This window comes from Antennarius striatus, chromosome 12, assembly GCF_040054535.1.
Source record: "Antennarius striatus isolate MH-2024 chromosome 12, ASM4005453v1, whole genome shotgun sequence".
In the NCBI taxonomy this organism is placed as follows: domain Eukaryota; kingdom Metazoa; phylum Chordata; class Actinopteri; order Lophiiformes; family Antennariidae; genus Antennarius; species Antennarius striatus.
Window position 1 is genome coordinate 2,205,454 of NC_090787.1, and position 19,238 is coordinate 2,224,691.

Consider the following 19,238-nt stretch of genomic DNA (forward strand, 5'->3'; position numbering starts at 1 on the left):
TCCCATGGATGTGTTTAAACGTAAGAATGGAATAAACATGAATACAGGAAATGAATTATTACTGTTAAATGGACGAAAAATACTTCCTGCGTCACCTTTTTAAAATCACATAGAGAAGCCGGTCGCACTGCCGCTAGGATAAAGTAAAGGGATGCATGTCTAAAAGGGGATTTATTGAGCATACTGACACTGAGCCCCCGCTGAGCAGAGCTGTGTTCACATCAGCGCGGCGGGTGGAGAGTGTGTTTGGGTTTGCACCGACACAAAGCTATATCTTTCAAATTCTTTCAAAAGTAAGAAGACAGAGAACGTGTTCCTGCAGCCAGCGCGTAACTTGTGAACGTCGTCCTGAACAGAGTGTGTGTTTATTCAGAAAACAGGCAATGTGTGTGTGTGTGCACGCGTGTGTGTGTGTGATGGTGCAGCGCTGGCACACACTGAAGGTCAGGGGAAGTATCAGTGACAGGAAGTGAGCGTCTGCCAGAGTCGGGGTAGATTACTACAGTAATGAATGACCGCACTGAGTGACACCTGGCTGAAGAACACACACACGGTCCAACATGTGGACACACACACACACACACACACACACACACACACACACACACACACACACATAAAGAATCTAAACGTCTTCATACCTCTTTCACATTAGATTATAATTACAGCAGATGGACGCTGCGTCTCAATCAGATCAAACTTCATCTTAATGGGTGGCGGCTACAAGCAAATGATGATGTCATTGGCGATGTGTACATCTCAGGGTGGATGCACCTAAAATAACCAGGATGTAGTCGAGCGATGACGGAATCAATCTCAATGCACCAATAATCTTGTTGGGGGTTTTTTGCCGTTACCATGGAAACATGAATCTGATGGGTGCTCATCTTGTTTCCTTAGATGTTTCTTGACCTGCGTACTTTAACTTCACCAGACTCTACGCAGAATAAAGATAAAGTTGTGTGATTTATGAGATTTGAGGCGGACTGTGACATTTCTGTCTGACATTAAGCTAAATAACCACCCCTCCCCCCTCCGCCTCCCCCAGTGAAACACAATCGGGGTGACCCGACAGCCTATTCCTCCACCGGCTGCCGTGGGTCTCACCGAGGTGACATTTTCCATCCTCTGGTTTTTGTTGTTGTTTTTGTGTCGCTCGCCTCTCCCTTCCTACTTTTCACATCCCTCATCCATCGTGCGTCTAACCCCACCCCCACCCCCACGCCACGTGCAAAACTTCAAACGGCAAGATCAAAACAACCTTCATCACACGGACGACTGTGGGCGACGGCAAATGTCACATTATCAGCCGAAAGCAACGCCGACACCCGACGGGCTGTGTTTGTGGACGGCGGCGGCGGCGGCGTCCGGCCTCGATCTGCACGCCGTTGCTGTTTTGTGCTCAAACGCTCCTCCAGATACTTAACCTTCCCCTCCCTGAATAGTCTTTCATGTGAGCTCGATGTTGTGATCTTTTTCCGATCCTCTCGTATCCTTGGGCTCGCCGCGGCGTCTACCTGTCACCTCTCCTTCAGTTCCGGTATCGAATTCTCAGCGAAAGCAGCAGATGCATCTATTTTAAGCTGTGACACGCTGATGCTGTGACACCTCTGCAACATGGCCTCGTCGAGGGGCTCCTCCAGACCAACTTCAGCAGCTTTCTGAGGGTGAGGGATGTGCTCCAGTTCCCACCTGGGTTTTTGCAGAGCGGTGAATCACCTGCGCAGACAGGCTCAGCTCCAGGCCGTCAGCGTCGATGCTCCCGTCCGTCGGGCTGGACGATGCCACGCTTTTGGTGCAAAAAAAGACGTTCCCCCCCAAAAAAAGTTGTCGTTTGCGAATGATTGGAAGCTCATAGGAGGATGAAAATAGAACAAAGACAAGATCTTTTTTTAATTTTTTTTTTTTTATAAATTTTTAAATTGATGTCCTGTCTCTGGGGCGCTCTGAGCAGAAGCAGATGACGGCTTTACACAATGACGGATCGCAATAACAGAGACTCTGCCTCCATTCGTTAACGTCGTTACTGCCTTTGTCGTCACACAGATCGTCCACCTCTGGCGCTGCGGATCGTCCTCGGCAGACAGGAACCACGTCTTAGCTGCGCTACTTCCTGTGAGATGCGGCTGATGCAGCCCAGAACTTATGGTCTGTTTACACATGGCAGACAGATCACATCCTCGGGCCTGAGCGGAGGAACACGAAGCTCTGGTTAAGATCAACCTGCAGCCACATTACAGCTGCGTTCAGCCGCAGCGCTGCTCTGCTCTGTTCTTAGGACTCTTTTAGGGGGCGTTCGTGTTATTGTTCCACAGCTCAAGCATAGAATTCAATATCGCAGCGTTCGGTTCAACCGCTTTGGAGGTGTTGGAGACGATAGCAACACATTTACGTAACAGGAAGGCTCCGGTGCCAAATGTTACTGACAATAACACAACGGCTGAGATGCAGAACACTGATAATCCTGTTTGTTTATGACAGAGGTCACACCCAGGCTGACCTCCTGACCGAGCCGGGTTGAGTTGACCTCTGACCCCGGGACAAGGGTTAAACAAATGGGCCTAGTTCCAGCCCGCCTCTTCGGATCAACGTGTGACCTTTTGTGTCATAACTCAGTTTTATATTTCATGGTAATCCAGAGATAGAGGGAGTTATTACAGTTCAGTGACCTTGAATGGGAAAATGAGGACTAACCTGTTTGTATAATTTGCATAATCTGTTTTTTTTAGGAGATTGTTGGAGGCCGACTCGTTCCTGGAGCCGAACCCACGTTAACATTAACGTCGTCTCGTTTGCTCCCTTCTACAGGACGCCTCCATCGCCCATCGCTTCCATCTGATGCGGGAAAAGCACCCGGAGAAGTTTAACAGCAGGTGAGAGGCTCTGAGCTGGAGATCAGTTCTGGATCATTTCCTTTATTCTGGAGGGGCGGGGGCTAATTTAATCGAGAGCCGCCACAGAGAAGTCTGGTCCACGGGACGTTGTGTGGTCCTGATGTTCAGTCCAGATTATCTGGTACTGCGAGACGTCCACACATCCGCTTTTAAAACCCTTGATCTGCTTAGGATTTAAGATGAAAATGATGACGTCGCTACTTTCAGACCCGGAACACAAACAGCTGACAGTCCATTGAGCATCATGTGGCGCCATAAGACACGACTGGGGCTTCTCTGATTGGTCGGCTTGAAATCACACGGGAATCTCTTCACTGAGGCCGTAGTGATGCTTTGAATGCTAACATCCTTATGCTAATGTGGCTACAATGGCAATGCTATCATGGTTTAATGTGTTCACCATGGTTACCATTTGAGCGTTGCTGTACGGCGTAATCAGCATGAACGTTCTGCTTTATTCCCCAAACATAATAAGTACTACTTTTGGTCTGTCCGTTAGATTTTCTGATAGTCGCGACAAATCTCCAGTCCCGTCTTTTGAAATGTAAATTCTAACCGCCCTGAGACCCAAAGCCAGAAATAAATACCATCCGCAAATATCAAAAGGTGTGGAGGAAACGCGGCCTTTCATGGCGGCCGGCTTTCATGTGTGTGGCGACGCTTCGCTCTGACGGCTCATTCAGACGGACAGGAAAGAACAAACGGCAGCAGTGTAGCCCAGAGGTGAGTCACCCACCGCTGGGGTGTGGGGGGATGATGGCCTCGCCAGTGTGTGTGAGTGTGTGTGTGTGTGTGTGTGTGTGAGGCAGAATCAAGCTGATAAAGTTTGTAAAGTTGGATTAAGTTTTCTTTGAAGGGATCAATGACGGCAGAGTTCTCTGCTGTGTTTGAGGTGAGCTTTCAGGTAGCAGGTAATCACCGAGGAATGGAAGGACCAAAACGTTGTTCAATGATGTCTTCTAACCTCCCTCTGATGTTATTTACACCCTAGCCAAAAAAAAGAAGCAGAATGACAAGACAGTGATGTGGCGTTTTGAAGATAGGAAAAGCAGCCAGTAGCTTTAACTCAAGAGAAGAAAGGCAGCTGAAAATGTCTTCGTATTGAGGTTTGATAATCGGTATCTTATCCCCGTTTGATTGGCTGAAGCGACCGACTTTGGCCCTATGAGGATGGAGGTTTACCTGAGCTCCCGCTGTGCGTTTGTCTTGTGACGATCCCCCCAACGCTTGTCTCTTTACCCCTCAGGATACCGCAAACGTGGCGACGCAAGCAAAGTCCACAGATGTGTGACGTCAAGGCAGTCAGGTTTACGGTAGATTTTAAGAGTGTAAATAACATCGGTCCACATCTGTTTTGGATCGTGGGTCTTCTAGATGTGTGTATGGAGTTATGTTTTATCTGTTTGTGGTTGTTTTACTTTTTTTTAAAAACTCTCAATCTTCAGTGGTTCAGGGAGAACGCTGCGGAGCGTTTCTCTCTGAGACCCCAGACATTTTTATAGACTGAGTAATTTTTCATGTAAGGTACACGTGTGTGTGTGTGTTAATGTTTAAATACACACTTGAGTGCAGAGCATGACTCTGAAAGTTTGCTGTTTAAAAAATTATAGTGTCCAAAAATGGAGTCTTTAGTTAAGTATAAATGCATGTTTTGAGTCTTTCTGAGTCGTTTGTCTGCTCGCTTGGTGATTAGCTGGTGTTGTTTGCATGAGATAACAACATGCTTCCATCCCACAATAATTAGTCTTCATACTTAAGAAAATAAAAGAAGAGCGAGGGGGGTATGGGGGGGTGGTGGTTAGCTTTCTCTTTGAAATTCAATAATTAAAGAGCTTCCATCACCGGTCTTATGTGTGTTTTCAGCATCACAGAAAAGAGAGGGTTATAAAAGATAAAAGTGAGATCCCTCCGTTCCCTGGGGGGCAGGGGGGGGGTTTCCATCTCTAAGTTATTCAACCACAGCCACACTTAAAAGATGTAAAGCATTTACATGGAGAGCAGGACATATTCAGCGGTTAAATGTTAGATGTCTTTAAAGCCGCACATCTTCGATGTTCCTCTTCCACGGCTCCGACTATTTTTGTTGCGCCTCCTGATGGATCGCCGATCCATCGCCGTATGTGTGAGCCGGCCGTGGCTCCGATCCAACCATAGCCCCCGGTGAGGGTGTTTGTTCAAAACATGAACTGTACTGACACCCACCCCCTACGCGGAACACCCAACAAGCCCGATGCGGCGTTTACAGTAGGCTAACGCTGGGAGCCATCGTGGGTTTTCTGCGCTGCAAAGAGGAAACCGACAGCTGACGGACGGACCAAGCTGTTCTCTTGTTGTCTGATTGATGTTTTGGCAGGATAAATGTTTTCCCCTTTACAGCAGCTACTTCTTCAGTACTTGAGAAGCGATGATAAATCCCCTTTGAACTGGTGGAAGGGGCCCGTCGCCTCACGCAGCACCTTCCTCAGTGCTTTATTGTCCTCCCTGTCACTCACAACCCACCATTGTCTCCTCACACTCGTACCACACACACATCCCCCGCTTGTCGACTACCACAGACAGCCCTCCATCCCGGAGCCTGTTGGACGGGTTCGGGGATTGGGGGGGGGGGCGGATATGTGATTCCTGACACCTCATCCCATGGAGCTGCACGAGCTCCAGTGATCACAACCAGACCTCCAGGAGCCCAGAGCCTAGGTGTGAATGACTTGGGGAGTGATGGTGTGTGTGTGTGTGTGTGTGTGTGTGTGTGTGTGTGTGTGTGTGTGTGTGTGTGTGTGTGTGTGTGTGTGTGTGTGTGTGTGTGTGTGTGTGTGTGTGTGAGTGTGTGTGTGTGTGCGCAGGAGAGCTTCAGAAAAGTTTGAACAGGAAGTATTAAGAGGAGTTGTTTTTTTATGTTCGTGTCGACTGTTCTATTCTCAATGTTTCCCCCAGAGCGGTGATTCATTATAATTTGTCACAACTGGATCCTTTTATAGATCTTCTATTTACACCTGCTCCTTCCAAAAGCAGAATATTTAATGTGGTGTTTGGCAGGGGGGGGGGGGGTGGGGGGTGCGGAGTGGGACCACATTGTGGGCCTGGTAGTGGCTGCAGGGATGGATTGACGTATTAGATGTATCCCGATGCTTTCCGAAGCCGATCACATCCTCTCAACTCTCACCTGCTCTTCCAACAGTACAGTGATTTCAGACAGTTGTGCGCATTGGCGTGCAAACATGAACAAGGAACACGTAAAGGAAAATAACTCATGAATACTGAGTGATGACAGGCAGAGCTGATGCTGTTAGACTCTCCTCCGGCGCTTTCATTCTGCTGTCAGGAGAGACGATTCTTTTCACAAAGCTCTCTTCTTCATGCTCCATAGAAGACAAATGAACACACACATTAGCAGCTGTGGCAGTGATTTTAGTCACAGTAAAGATGGTTCTAGTAGTGAAGCTGAATAATACATAAGCACACAGTTAAGCCTTGCCTTAATGTGGGTAAACGTTCTGACTCTAAACGGTTGAACAGGACACCGGGATCAGGTAGCAGCATCTTGTTAACCTTCGTCACGAGACCCTCGGCCTCGTCCTGTTCCTCTACAGGCGTTCAGGTAGCGCTCCTTGTTCCGCCAACCAGTTACACCACATTATGTGGAGCTCATTAAACTGAAGCTACACACACACACACACACACACACACACACACGAGTGAAAGCAAACTAAGCTGACGGTTAATAGAAGTAGTACGGTTGAGCAGTTTTTAGTTCCAAAGTAATCCTTTTGATCCAGCTGAAGGAACCAATATAAAGCTACGCTAAGCTTGTACGCTCATGACAACCCATGATGTTAAGGTGTAGAAGCACATCTGAGGTCCTCATCAACACCTTTCCAAGTTCAAAATGTTTTTGTAATTGGAAATGCAAACAAAATATTGTTCCACAAATCCATCTGATTGAGAGGGGAAGGTCAGAGCAGAGGCGACGGGGTCATGAGGTCACTGCTCAGGCTGGGGATTGAAGCAGATTCTTATCTAGAGTTTGGGGTTGGAGGGTCAACCTGTTTGACAGATGCCCAAAGAGACTCAAAGAAACAATTAATGACTTATCTGTGATTGGGCGCCGTCCAATCCAAGCCCAGGAGTCATCACAGGTAGCCCTTCAGACTGGACAAAGAACAGAAATGTCCTTTTTGTCCTACCTGGAAAATTCCCACTTCAATAGGATTATTGCAGATCCTTTCTGGGGCAGTGTTTTTATCAGATGCAGAAACGTGGGAATAAAGTCAGAGCGGCTTAATGAAGCAGTGTTTCTCCCTGTTGCACTCTCTGTCCATAACAGAGGGGGAAATATGAGTTAATTGCATTTCTTCCAGGCCGTCTCAAGTGAAAGCAGCTTAATGAAGTTAGGCAGCTCGCCTCATTGAGAATCGCAACCGTTCCTAATTGTGATCTCAAATATGCTCATAATCCCCCCTGATCTGACAGCAGCTGAGGCTTCTGGGGAGGCGCAAAGGTGAAAACGAAAAAGAACAAGGGATACAAAGACAATTAGCAGGGAGAAAAACATGTGGTCAAGCACAGCGGCTACAGACATTTACAAATGAAATCACAGTTGTCAGGTTTTCTTGTTGTCTTCCATAATCTGAACGTGAATGACAGAGCAGGTGTTTGGATTACGTGTTGAGTGCCGTCATTAAAGAGTCACGTAACCCACATGACACTGAGCTGTTTTGTCAATAGCTGTGTTGTCAGTGTCAGCAGTAGGTTCACGAGCCAGTGATCGTGTCATTAAAAGTGAATGGATGAAATCTTTTTTTGATGGGTATATCCTTTTGAAAAAAGTTATCGCTACCTCATTACATTACACCTTTGCCACCCCTTCAGGTGTTTTCAGGTGGACTGCAAGCTGTTTCACAGTCCCTCTGCAGGGACAGAAATGAACCGGTTCTGCATAGGTTGCAGGGAAAGTTAACTCTCCCGGCTTCAGCATCTCTGCTGCCATTTTCCTTTAGAGTGGATTGATGGAGATTTGGCCTCAGCGGTCGCTTGGGTGTGAGCTGCCACAAACTGTCAGATTAATAATGTGAGATGACCCACGGCGTTGGACAGCTTCAATATGCATGCATTCAGCGCACACAAAACAAGTCATGCCGTAGGCTCGCAGCAATGGACTGACGTGCAAAATAAAGTTAGGACCAGTAGTGTTTTTTGATTGCCTCAAAAAACATATCTGTCCTCTATTTCTCCTCTTGCTCCCCCAGAATGAAGAATAAGCTCTGGTACTTTGAGTTCGGCACCACAGAAACCATATCCGCCACCTGCAAGAAGCTCAATGAATGTATAGAAGTGGAGGTGAGTCCAAGTCTTGTGAAAGCTGCCGTCACTGAAGCACAATGAGTCCATTTAGACCTATCCTGAACATCTTAATCTTTTTGTTCGCACCTATACTGACAGATATCCCCCCCCAAACGTTTCTTCATATTTATTATTCCCTCTTATCAATTCCTCTCAGTGCGATGGGATCATCCTGGACCTCAGCAACACCTCCTTGGAAGGAATTGCCGTGCTTAATATCCCCAGCATGCACGGTGGCTCAAACTTGTGGGGCGAGTCGAAGAAGAGGAGGAACTACAACCGTATGAGCAAGAAGGTCCCTGATCGGATGCCTTCCAGCACCGTCACCGACGCAAAAGAGCTGAAATTTTGCGTTCAAGGTGAGTCAAAAGACGGGAATGAGGAGGCATCTCCCAAGGATTGTGTTGAAAACACTGTAGAGCAACAATAGATCTGTATACAGGTGACAAATAGATTGCAATGAAAAGCTGCATAATAATACAAACTGGCAGGTTTTCAACCAGTATATGCCGGCTGTTCCCCTGATTTTAGTAGCTGCCTCCTCTCAGCTCACAGGCAATAACCTTTGGAGACCCTGCAGAAAAATTGTTCAGTGTCTGCCAGCCTTGTTTGCTGATTATCCCGAGGCACTGTTTGTTTTTTGACCCCTCGTCACAGGTTGTGTCCTCAGTCTGGATGTGAGTTATGAGTGGTTCAAACTAGTCGACTGGTTGTGTTCAAATGATCGAGAGGCTGCAGTTCTTTCCTCACAACGACAACGTCGGTCTGAACGCGGCGCGTTGCACTAACGTGAACCCAGCAGAGTGCAGATTTTCAGTTCAGGCCAGGCTGTGTGCCGAGACGATGAGACGACACTCGAAAAAACACCACAAATGTAATTTAAAAGTGAAAATGCCAAACAAAAAACGTAAAGGTCATCCCCGGCAAAAACGGAGGCGATTCCTGGAGGTTTGTCTCGTCAGCAGTCACTGGTGGAGCCGTGGAACCATCTCTAAATTCTTTAGCATCACAGGGGACACAACAGAATAATGTGTGTTATTCAGGTGAGAGTGTCCAACCATTCTTTATTGGGTGTGTTCAGATTTATGCATGCACAGAGTCCTCTCTACGGGAGCAGTCACTTTACATAGCCGAAATCCGTCTCCAAGAACGTGAACCAAACAACTCTTTTGCCATCGTCGTGCCCCACGTGCGACTTCTTGAGTAGCCAGCCTCTGTTTGAACATCACACAGGTCGCTGTTGTGCCCACATCTTTCCAGAAACCCGTCTCCAACCACAACGTCCCACATTAGCCGTCCTGCTCGACGGGTTCTGAGCAGAACTCCAGGGGGACAAGCAGACGAACACCAACTTGCTCTCCTGGTGGGGTAATGACAGATCCTCAGGGATAATCAAATACGTCTCTATCCATCCATCCAGTGACAGATTGGATGTGGCTCATCATCCAATCCAAGCTGAGTTAGCATGACCCAGCTTGGATTGGGTTAGCCTGGCTCCCTATTGGGGTCTTGAGCCTGACTCCTCCCTCTCAGCTGTGAAGTTTTAAGAATTCACTCATCTTTTGTTCAAAGCTTGTTTCACAAACTATATATTCTAGATTTCCTAATCTTTATCAAAATTCCAGCTAAGTAACATAATGGTGATTTTTCATATATATAGATTTTTTATATTAATTATAATTTTAGCTGCTTTCTTTAAAACATGTTGTTGACCCTCTTTTTACACCTAAATTAATCATAGAAATCATTTGTGCCTTTTATAATTTTTGATTTTGGCTTGGAAAGATAATTTGACGGTGATGCTGAAAGATTATTAATAATAATAATGATAATAATAATAATAATAATAATAATAATAATAATAATAATAATAATAATAATAATAATAATAATAATAATAATAATAATAATAATAATAATAAACCTTTATTGTCCCACAGTGGGGAAATTTGTGATTTTTATATAATAACAACAATGAAACAATTCAAATAAATTACTGTCAGTTGGAGACACTCATTAGAGACAATAAAACAATGAGTCCTATAATTCAGTGTAACTTCTTATTTATGTAACTCCAAATCACAACTTTAATCCTACTAAGCCGACTCTACATGATGACTTCCCTCCGTTTTGATGTTATCTTTAGAAAATAACCACCACTGTGCTGTCCTCAAGGTTTTCTCATTCATCATCTCATGCTCTCTTTCTCTGGCCTCTGTTTACCCCTACTTCTGTACTGATAGAGCTAAATCTTGTTTCCATGGAGACCCCAGGGCTACACTGAGGTAACATCAGAGGAGTGGATGGCTTGAGAAACAGAGGACACAGGTGGAGCGAGAGCAATCAATAATGGACTAGATCTACAGTTTCAGTAAAATGAGAGAAACAGTTGATAATTTTATTCAGTATTTACCAAAATATGAGGTGTATTTCTCATCTTTTGCTGCCTCAGCAGACTTCTCCACTCTTGCCAAGTAGTTACACAGATATGCAGCACGGGACTAGTGAGAGTGTTTGCAGCCATTGACTTCATTTATGTTGTAAATCACCAGCCTGGTTAACTCTTGACCCAAATCCAGGCCATAATCTCACAGCAGCCTCTTAAAGAAGTGGAGATGAACAAACTGTCCTCACTTGAAAGGATTTTCCTTATCTCATTGGACAGATTAACCGAAACGCCACCCACACATTGTAGTAGAACCCAACGGCACCATCCACAAAAAGGTCCCGTGCACTGTCCAGGTTCGTATCATGAAAAAGTCCAGGTCTATATAGTGAACTAGTCCAGGTTCATACTATGAAACATTTTTAACGGTTACAACAACAACAAAAAAGTTTTTCTTTGTTTTAGAATATGTTTTTGATGTGCAGCCTTACATTTCTATTGGATACAATCCCAATAAGCACATACTTATACTTATACGCTATACTGTCCAAATACCAGTTAGATAATCTTTAATATTTAACGTATTAGCATAATTTACAAAATCATCACATTTACTCATAATTTCCATGAATCTCTGAAACTGAAAGACAGTGATTTGCTACTGTCCACACAATACAACACGATCCACACACTTAACCTACAGTATCACAAACATTGTGAGACAATTGAGAAATTGTGTCTCCATGCCAGGTATGTGCTTCACTCTGCAGACCTCTGAGGAAGCATGTGCAAGCGTGCTTCGGCTTGTGTACGCGCCTGCATGGATATTTATCATACAACTAAACGTTTATTACAGTTAACTTCTCTGACACAATAAACTAAAGCTTTAATATCCATTTTCTACAGCTAATGCAATTAGCCAGGGTAACCCAGAGAGAGTAGAAGATGCCCAGGGCACCTCTGACCTCAGTGATGAAACTTCGGTCCACTGAGTCATTGTGTTGCTGCTCTGGTTTTTGTTCAGTGTGAACACACAGTAAAGAAAAGTTGAAACAGAAGCGTCGACACAGCCTGTAGCAGTGCATCGTTCTTAAAATGTATTGCAGTCGCTTGCATCATGCGGTTGTGTAATGGTTCAGAGGAGGTGCGTCTAACCAGGAACTCGTCAAATATGTTGTTTCATAACACTTCTTTCACCTGTTGTAGTAACCTGACGTCTCAGAAAAGACTTAAGGTCAACACTTTTCATTAAAATAATAATAATAATAATAATAATTCAAACTTTATTGATCCCCAGAGGGGAAATTCTCTTGCATGTTGATGGTTGTGTATGAATTGACAGTTCCTGTATGAAATGCTAACATTAGCTGTTGTAGGTTAATGCTAAAGAGTGCTTATTGGTACCTTGAAATGTGAACCCTCTGGACTGGCATCTGCATTTTCAGTTGCTGATCAATGACAAGTTTTTGTTTTTTCTTATACGATCTGAAACAAGCAACATTACATTATTTCTACCCTGAATGGGAACAAAATAATACAAAAAAGTAAAAACACATTCTGGGGTCAGGTTTATATTTACAGATTAAATTGATAAGTCAGGTTAAGAATAGATATTCTCAAGGGCCCCATCACCGTCAGGGAGCCACTTCCTGTTCTCTCCTCTCCCAGGGGGGCTAATGATCTGACATCAAAGTGTAAACTTCTCTCAATAAATGGAATAGAAAGAAAAAAAAAACCTTAGAGTGGACGTTTAGATTTCCAAATGTCTTGTGAGAACAAGTGAAGTTTTTCTTGAATCTGAAGTTAAGTAGGGTCAAAAGTTCGTTTGTGTCAGCTGAGTGAAGACAGATAACAGAAAAACAGCAGAACCGCTGACAGGAACAGGATTCACATTCGAGTGCCCAGTGTCAGCCCCTGCCATTACCGCGCTCCTCCTCACATTTTATCCGTGCACCATCTCCGCCCCTCCCCGTGTGTTTCCTCCCAGTTCGTGGGTCAGATTTCCTCGGTTTCCTGCTGTGGGTTAAGCTGGAAAGGATGCACATTAATAGAAAGGATGCAGCATGAAGAAACTGCAGAGAGGCAAATATCTAAGTGGAATAATGAGCAATGTCAAAAACAGTTAATACTCCCAGCAGCCATCGTGGAAAAGATTAAATTATACACAGAAAACCCATTTCTATGTGCAAATAAAAGATCAAAGTATGTCATCCATCATTGAGTTGGATGGAAAGGCCAGACAACTTAGTTTCTTATAATATTATTGATCTAAAATCAATTGCCCCATAATAGTTTGACCCCCATAGCATGAGTCCTTGATCAGGAACCCCCCCACCCCTCACAATCTTTATCACAAGACCCAGAATGTTACATGGATCCAGATCACACCCTGATATGTACTAGCTCTTATGCAGATGACATTGTGTTATATGTCTAAGTATTGTAAACTTTATACATACATTACAAGTAACTTTACATTATTTTACTGCATTATTATTGTTATTATAATTATTTTTGTTATTATACTTGTTAGTAGTCATTTTTTATCCCACGATAATACAGAATCCATAATAAACTTCCACCTGGTAAAGTTTATCGCTGCAGACATCAGTACCAACAGAAACATTACCTGTTGCAAAATCTCAGAGTAAAAAAGGCTCGTGACTCATTTGTTTTCTTTTCCTGCTTGCCTCTCCTCCCTTACTTCTTCCGCCCATCCCACCCCCAAGCACACACCCTCCCTCCCCTCACCTTGCTTTCTCTTACTCCACCCCCCGCCCCCTGCCAACGGTCAACGCTGTGGCGCACAATGAAGGAGGCTATTTGAGGCCAATCTCATCTAGAGACTGCATATTGCTTTCTTCTCACACAACAGAAACAGCAGACTATAATTACTGTGAATCGCCTCCACCAGTCTGTGGTGCTGGAAATAGTTCCTTCAGAAGGCTGCTAAGTTCCCAGTGGACAGTGGGAGGGTAGCAGACCTCCCAGTCATACATTTACTCAAAGTTAATGATCCTTTAAGAGGCCAATCAGTGTTGATGGTGATGGAAGTGGGAAGGATGACACAAGACATCTGATTACCACTTTTTTCCCATCATTGTTCTTCTCCAGCGTGGAAAAAAAATAAATTAATGTTTCCGGACAGAACTCAGAACACGGAGGAGAGATTTCACCATCTGGATGCTCACAGTCCGTGTGTGTGTGTGTGTGTGTGTGTGTGTGTGTGTGTGTGTGTGTGTGTGTGTGTGTGTGTGTGTGTGTGTGTGTGTGTGTGTGTGTTCATCCTGGTAGCATAGTGTTCTCTGTCCGATGGCCAAGTGCTCTCCCACATACCTTTACCTCCGTTGGGCTGGCGAGTCGACCCACAATTCCTCTTCACCATCTGCCACGACTCCGGCCGCTGAGACAATAACAGTTCGAGTGTGTGTGTGTGTGTGTGTGTGTGTGTGTGTGGGGTGGGGGGGGTTAGTGGGCGGAGGAAGGATACACAAAATATGCCTTCCTATAATTATAGCCCAACACCTCTAGCTGTCACACAATGAAAGCTGCAGCTATCCCGCGGGGGGGGGGGGGGCGTATAATTTCACTTTCTAATTGAAGGGTTGTTAAAAATAGCTCAACACTAAATTTAAAGCTCCTCTGGTGATATTCTGTATTTTTCTTCACATCAATACGACTCACCAAAGGCCGAAACCTGCACCAAATGCATCCCGCTAATAAGTCGTGTGTGACGCCAACGCTTAATTTAGCCTGTTCCATCCTGCTCCAGAGGTGCATTGCTGTTTTTGGTCATGTTTCCTTTATTGCACACAGACATGTTTTGACGCCTTTGTACCATCTTGGAGAAGATGACGCCAACCAGAACACCACCAGGTCATTAATCTGATTGATTACAGTCCACAGCCCATGTCAAGCTGCTGAAGCGATTTTCTTTGCCTGTTAACTTTTTTTTTCCTCCGGCGTGTCCCTTCGGGTTTTTTTTTTTTTTAGCTCCTCGTGAGACATTTAGTGAAACCAGATTTTATTTTTTTGGTCCGACCGCCTTTCGGTGTCAGTGTCACTTGTTTGTGTGTAGCATTCCAACAAGGAGCCTACGAGAGAGTCCTCCATTGGGAAAGTTGACCTGCAGGATGAGATGAGTTTTATTCATTGAAAGAGGAGAGAGAGCATCAGAATGATGCTGAGATCACAGACAAACAATGACATTTAATTCAAGTTGGCCAGTTGCACAGAGAGGACTGGGAGTCAATGAGGAGGATGGAATACTTTCTTTTTAGCTTAAAAATATTTAGATATGTGAACAAGCTTTATTCAGCAGTTACAAATATTTAAATATCATGCTAAGGGTAAATAATGAATTAGAAACATTCTGATGAGTCGCTGTATAAGTAAAATATTGAATGAATTTGAAATGACTGAAATTACAGCACAAAAAATGGTGCAGCACAACCGCGATGATGATCCAGGCTGCCCGCTGCTTGGCAAAGCGATGCCATCCCATCCCATCCCAGAATGCACTGTGGCTGCGTTATGTAAGAGACTGTTCTGGTCTATTCTTAGCTCTACCTCGCTGAGAAGTAACAGTGCTGCTTGCCTGAGAGTCAAAAGCACAGAGATCTGATGAGGCGGGAATCATTGCTGAGGTGAGAACCAGTGCGGTTCTGCCATCAGGCCCTCACACTGGGACACGGGCCGGATGGCATGGCCATTTTTGGTGCTTGGAGGAAGTAGAAGTGTGCAGGTGGGAGTAAAACTAGGTGGGTGATTTATATGCTGGTGCAAGAATGGGACGGGTTTATCCTAAAAAAAGGAACATGTCAACATTGCCTAAGTACGCTACCTCTTTTTTATAACACTTTTTCATCTGCAGGCACAGAATTTCCACTCAGCCCTCCCTTTATTTCCCATCTGTCATGGGAATCCGTTCTGTTACTCGTCCCGCTTCTTGATCCCTTGGGCTCCAAATGTCCAGCTTTTTTTTTTTTCCTAATGGACGTCCAATCCTATGAAATGTCATCTGATTGTTATGTTGGATAAAGGAAGTGTAATCTGGATTGTGGGTCCGAATCTGCCCCTTACGTCGTCGGGTGTATTTAAATGAATTATTCAGCTATCATCCTTGACAGGGTGAAGAACTGTTTGAAACACACTCATGTAGACTCTTGCATCATCACATTGATAATAGATTATATTTTCATCGTTTATATGTGTTCATTTTTATGAACACATATAAACGTCTTGTCCTGGCACGCCCTCCCGTTTTAAGTGATGTGCCCCAAGCGTTTTTGATTTTAAAGAGGCTGACTTGGCTCTGACATTTGCTTTGCTCTTTTGAGTTGTCATCTAAAATATTGAAAGTTCTAGCGACTCAGCGGCAGCAGACTTACCTCCACATTCATTTTCATCATCCTTGAACGGAAGCGAGAAATGTCAGTGCGTTCCAAATTATTTCCAAACATCATTAAAGTTGTGTCTTGTGCATAAATGGCGCAGACGCTGCTGACCGTCTTAGCCTTATTGCTACAGGTGATGGAGTCTTGATACGACCCCTCTGCAACTCGTTCCATATCGAGCCACTTAGTTAGCCTAACTGAGAAAAATGTTCGATCCTCTGCAGTGTCTGTAGGACAAACAAACGGACTCACTGTTACTAGAAAAGTCAAGACCCCGACCGGTCCTGAGGCCGCTGGTGCATCAGGCTTCTGCAGAACATATTTCCTCTCCACAGCAGCATCCTGTTTGTGGTCTGAAACAAAGCCAGCAAGGTGAGCGGGCCCGACAACATTGGGAAATTATTAGCATTGCTTACTTTGCTGCAGACAGACAGACGGGCCTGAAGCCTGTGGCTCAGTCACAACAAGCAGCCCAGCCAGTCGAAGCTTGTCTGGCCTGGATGGAGGATCGGAATGGTTGAACTGGTTCCCCCCTCACACACACACTCCCCTTCTCCGCACATACTGCCAGTAAACTTCTGGAGCCATTAAACGCAGCAGACTTATTGTCTCTAGATCCTCAGATAAGTTTATTTGTTTGGTCATTTTTTTAAATCTCACATTCATTTTCAATAATCGTAAGACAACATTTATAGGATTTGGATGGATGAGAACTTCCTGAGGGGTTTTCTGTCTTCTTTGGAAATGTTTTGAGCTTGTATGATGTCACTGATTCAGAACTGGACAAAGACTTGTATCGGCCCTGGAAAAACTAGACTAGAGTCCACTCTCAGAACTGTGGAGAATGGGTTACAACAGAGATTTCCTATGAAGGGGTGTTTTTAGTGTGCAGCACCTCATTGTCCACTGATCAGAAAGAAAATGAGTAAAAACTAGTGGGACGAAGGCCAATAGCCCTCTGCTGATCTGCAACACAACCAGGATATGTTGATATATTTGCAAAAGTATTGCCATGAATTGTTGTTGTTGTTGTTTTTCTTCTGTTGCTGTGGGACACTTCCATCCATCACCGTGGGGGTGGGCTTCTAGCATCCAGTCACTAACATGAGGCTAAAGACGTAGCCACCTCATCACATCTCTGTCTCCATGTCGCTCCTCTTCTGTGTGTGTGTGTGTGTGTGTGTGTGTGTGTGTGTGTGTGTGTGTGTGTGTGTGTGTGTGTGTGTGTGTGTGTGTGTGTGTGTGCGCTGCATGCATAGGTGTGTGTTTATGTGTGTGCATGTTTAAGAACAGAAGTGCTGCGATTCTGATTATTCTTCTGATTTTTTCCTGCCAACAAACAAGCCAGCACACAGTCAGAGGTAATTAGTTCACTTTGAGCATTTGTCTGTAACTACATCTTGACGAAACCGACACCACCACACTTAATGATGGCTGATTTGCACCAACACAGTTGTGCGAGCGGGTATGAGAGGTGACTCTGCCAGGACCTCACAAGATGTCACGCCGGCTGCCAAGACGACACATTTCCCACATCTCCCTCGAATGATTCATAAAGTATTGGTAAAGTCTACAAAGCTGCTGGAGCCACACAAATACGTCATTTGCCTTTGTGAGTGCATTGATTATACCAGCTTTAAAATGTCTGCAAATAGTGATTGTAAATCATCAGAGAAGAGAATATGAAGGACGTCTGAACTCCAGTTTACTTTCCTATGGGAGTTTGACGACTGGAAGGCAGGAGCTCACAATTTAAGGATGGTCAATGCAGGACGGCACGTTTGAGTCACAGCAAGAAGGTTCTGGGTTCAATTCTCTTCTGAGTGAAGTTGGTTTGTTCTCCCTGTATCTGCCTGCATTCTCTCTGGGTTCTGCATCTTCCTCCCACCTCCAAAAACAAGCAGCTTAGATGAAATGGTCTCATCAAATTGTCCAGAGTTGTCAGGGTAACGTGTTTGTTTGAGATGCGACAATGAATGGATGGATCAATACCAGCCAATACTTAATAAATAATACATCCTGTTTTACTGAGATTTTGTTTTCCAATAATTCTAACCTATTCTAACATATTCTCACCTCATTCAACACTGGTTGAACATTTAAATGTGCTGCAAATGAATTTTATTCTGTAAGCTTTTCTTCTGTTCAGTTGTTCAATTCCTTGAATTTTCTTGCAATTCCCGAGCTTTCAAGAATTTGGTGCCAGGCAAAGAAATTTGTGAAGAATCTACTTTCAAATGGACCTTCTGTTGTGCCCCCGTCAGTAGTAACCGCTCTCCGTATCCTCCAGATTTCAGCGACCAGCTGTTGGAGGTCGTCGGCCTGGAGGGGGCGATAGAGATGGGACAGATCTACACCGGACTGAAGAGCGCCGGACGCCGACTGGCTCAGTGCGCCAGCGTCACCATCAGGTCAGAACCTCCCGTTTTCAGTGACCTGTCCGACCTTTGACCTCACTTAATCCGGCCTCATCTCCTCGGTCACCTTCTGATCGCGACCCTCCATCTTCGCCTCCATTTGTCTCATGTCTCTACCTCCATCCATTTAGCTTTCCTCAGGTCAACCACCTGGAAGATGTTTCCAAATCCATCTCCAGGCTTTACACGTATGATCAAAAATGCATTCCATTAGTGGGTTTTTTTGTTTTCTGCGTATGAAGGATTGAATCCCTGCAGCATCCAAACAACAACATGTACCTCATAAATTATATATTCCGACTCCACGCTCTGCTGAGCGCTGGAGGCGAGGACTGACTCCCAATCACATGCTGACAAACGACCCGTCAGTCGCCTTGAGTTATGGACTTGATTCCAGAGCCTCATTACAGAACCTTCACGTCTGGAATCCTTCATCAGCCTGAGTTCTAGGAGTTTGGTATTCCCGTATGGATTTATGGAATATCCGACGTGATTATCGCTGAACGATACCGATTCAGAGTTGGAAAATTACGCCGCGGTCACGTTCAGTGTTGGAGCGTTTGTTATCCTGGGATGTTTGTGTTTACAGAGAGAAGAACATTTACACAACAAGCCGTATCTAATATTTTTCTAGACAAGAATTAAAAGGGAATTCATCGCCGTCATTCTCCCAAAACGGTGTTTCTCTAGTCACAGAGGCGTGTGTGAAAGTCTTAAATCAACTCTATGTGTGTGTGTGTGTGTGTGTGTGTGTACAGTGGGTCTGTGAGTTTAAAGAGTGGGGGCCTGTCTGGGGAATGGGTCTCGT

At 44.8% G+C, this 19,238-nt stretch overlaps 1 protein-coding gene across 7 annotated transcripts in view; it reads left to right on the forward strand.

Annotated features, from left to right (window-relative positions):
• The window catches only part of LOC137604724 (diacylglycerol kinase beta-like), a 58,147-nt gene that overhangs the window by 33,561 nt on the left and 5,348 nt on the right, over positions 1–19,238 (forward strand). For all 7 annotated transcript variants that reach the window (XM_068328710.1, XM_068328715.1, XM_068328711.1 and 4 more), the window contains 4 exons: positions 2,809–2,873; positions 8,138–8,228; positions 8,389–8,590; positions 18,304–18,424. In XM_068328710.1, the coding sequence (XP_068184811.1) occupies positions 2,809–2,873; positions 8,138–8,228; positions 8,389–8,590; positions 18,304–18,424 (479 nt within the window). The remainder of the gene's footprint in view (positions 1–2,808; positions 2,874–8,137; positions 8,229–8,388; positions 8,591–18,303; positions 18,425–19,238) is intronic.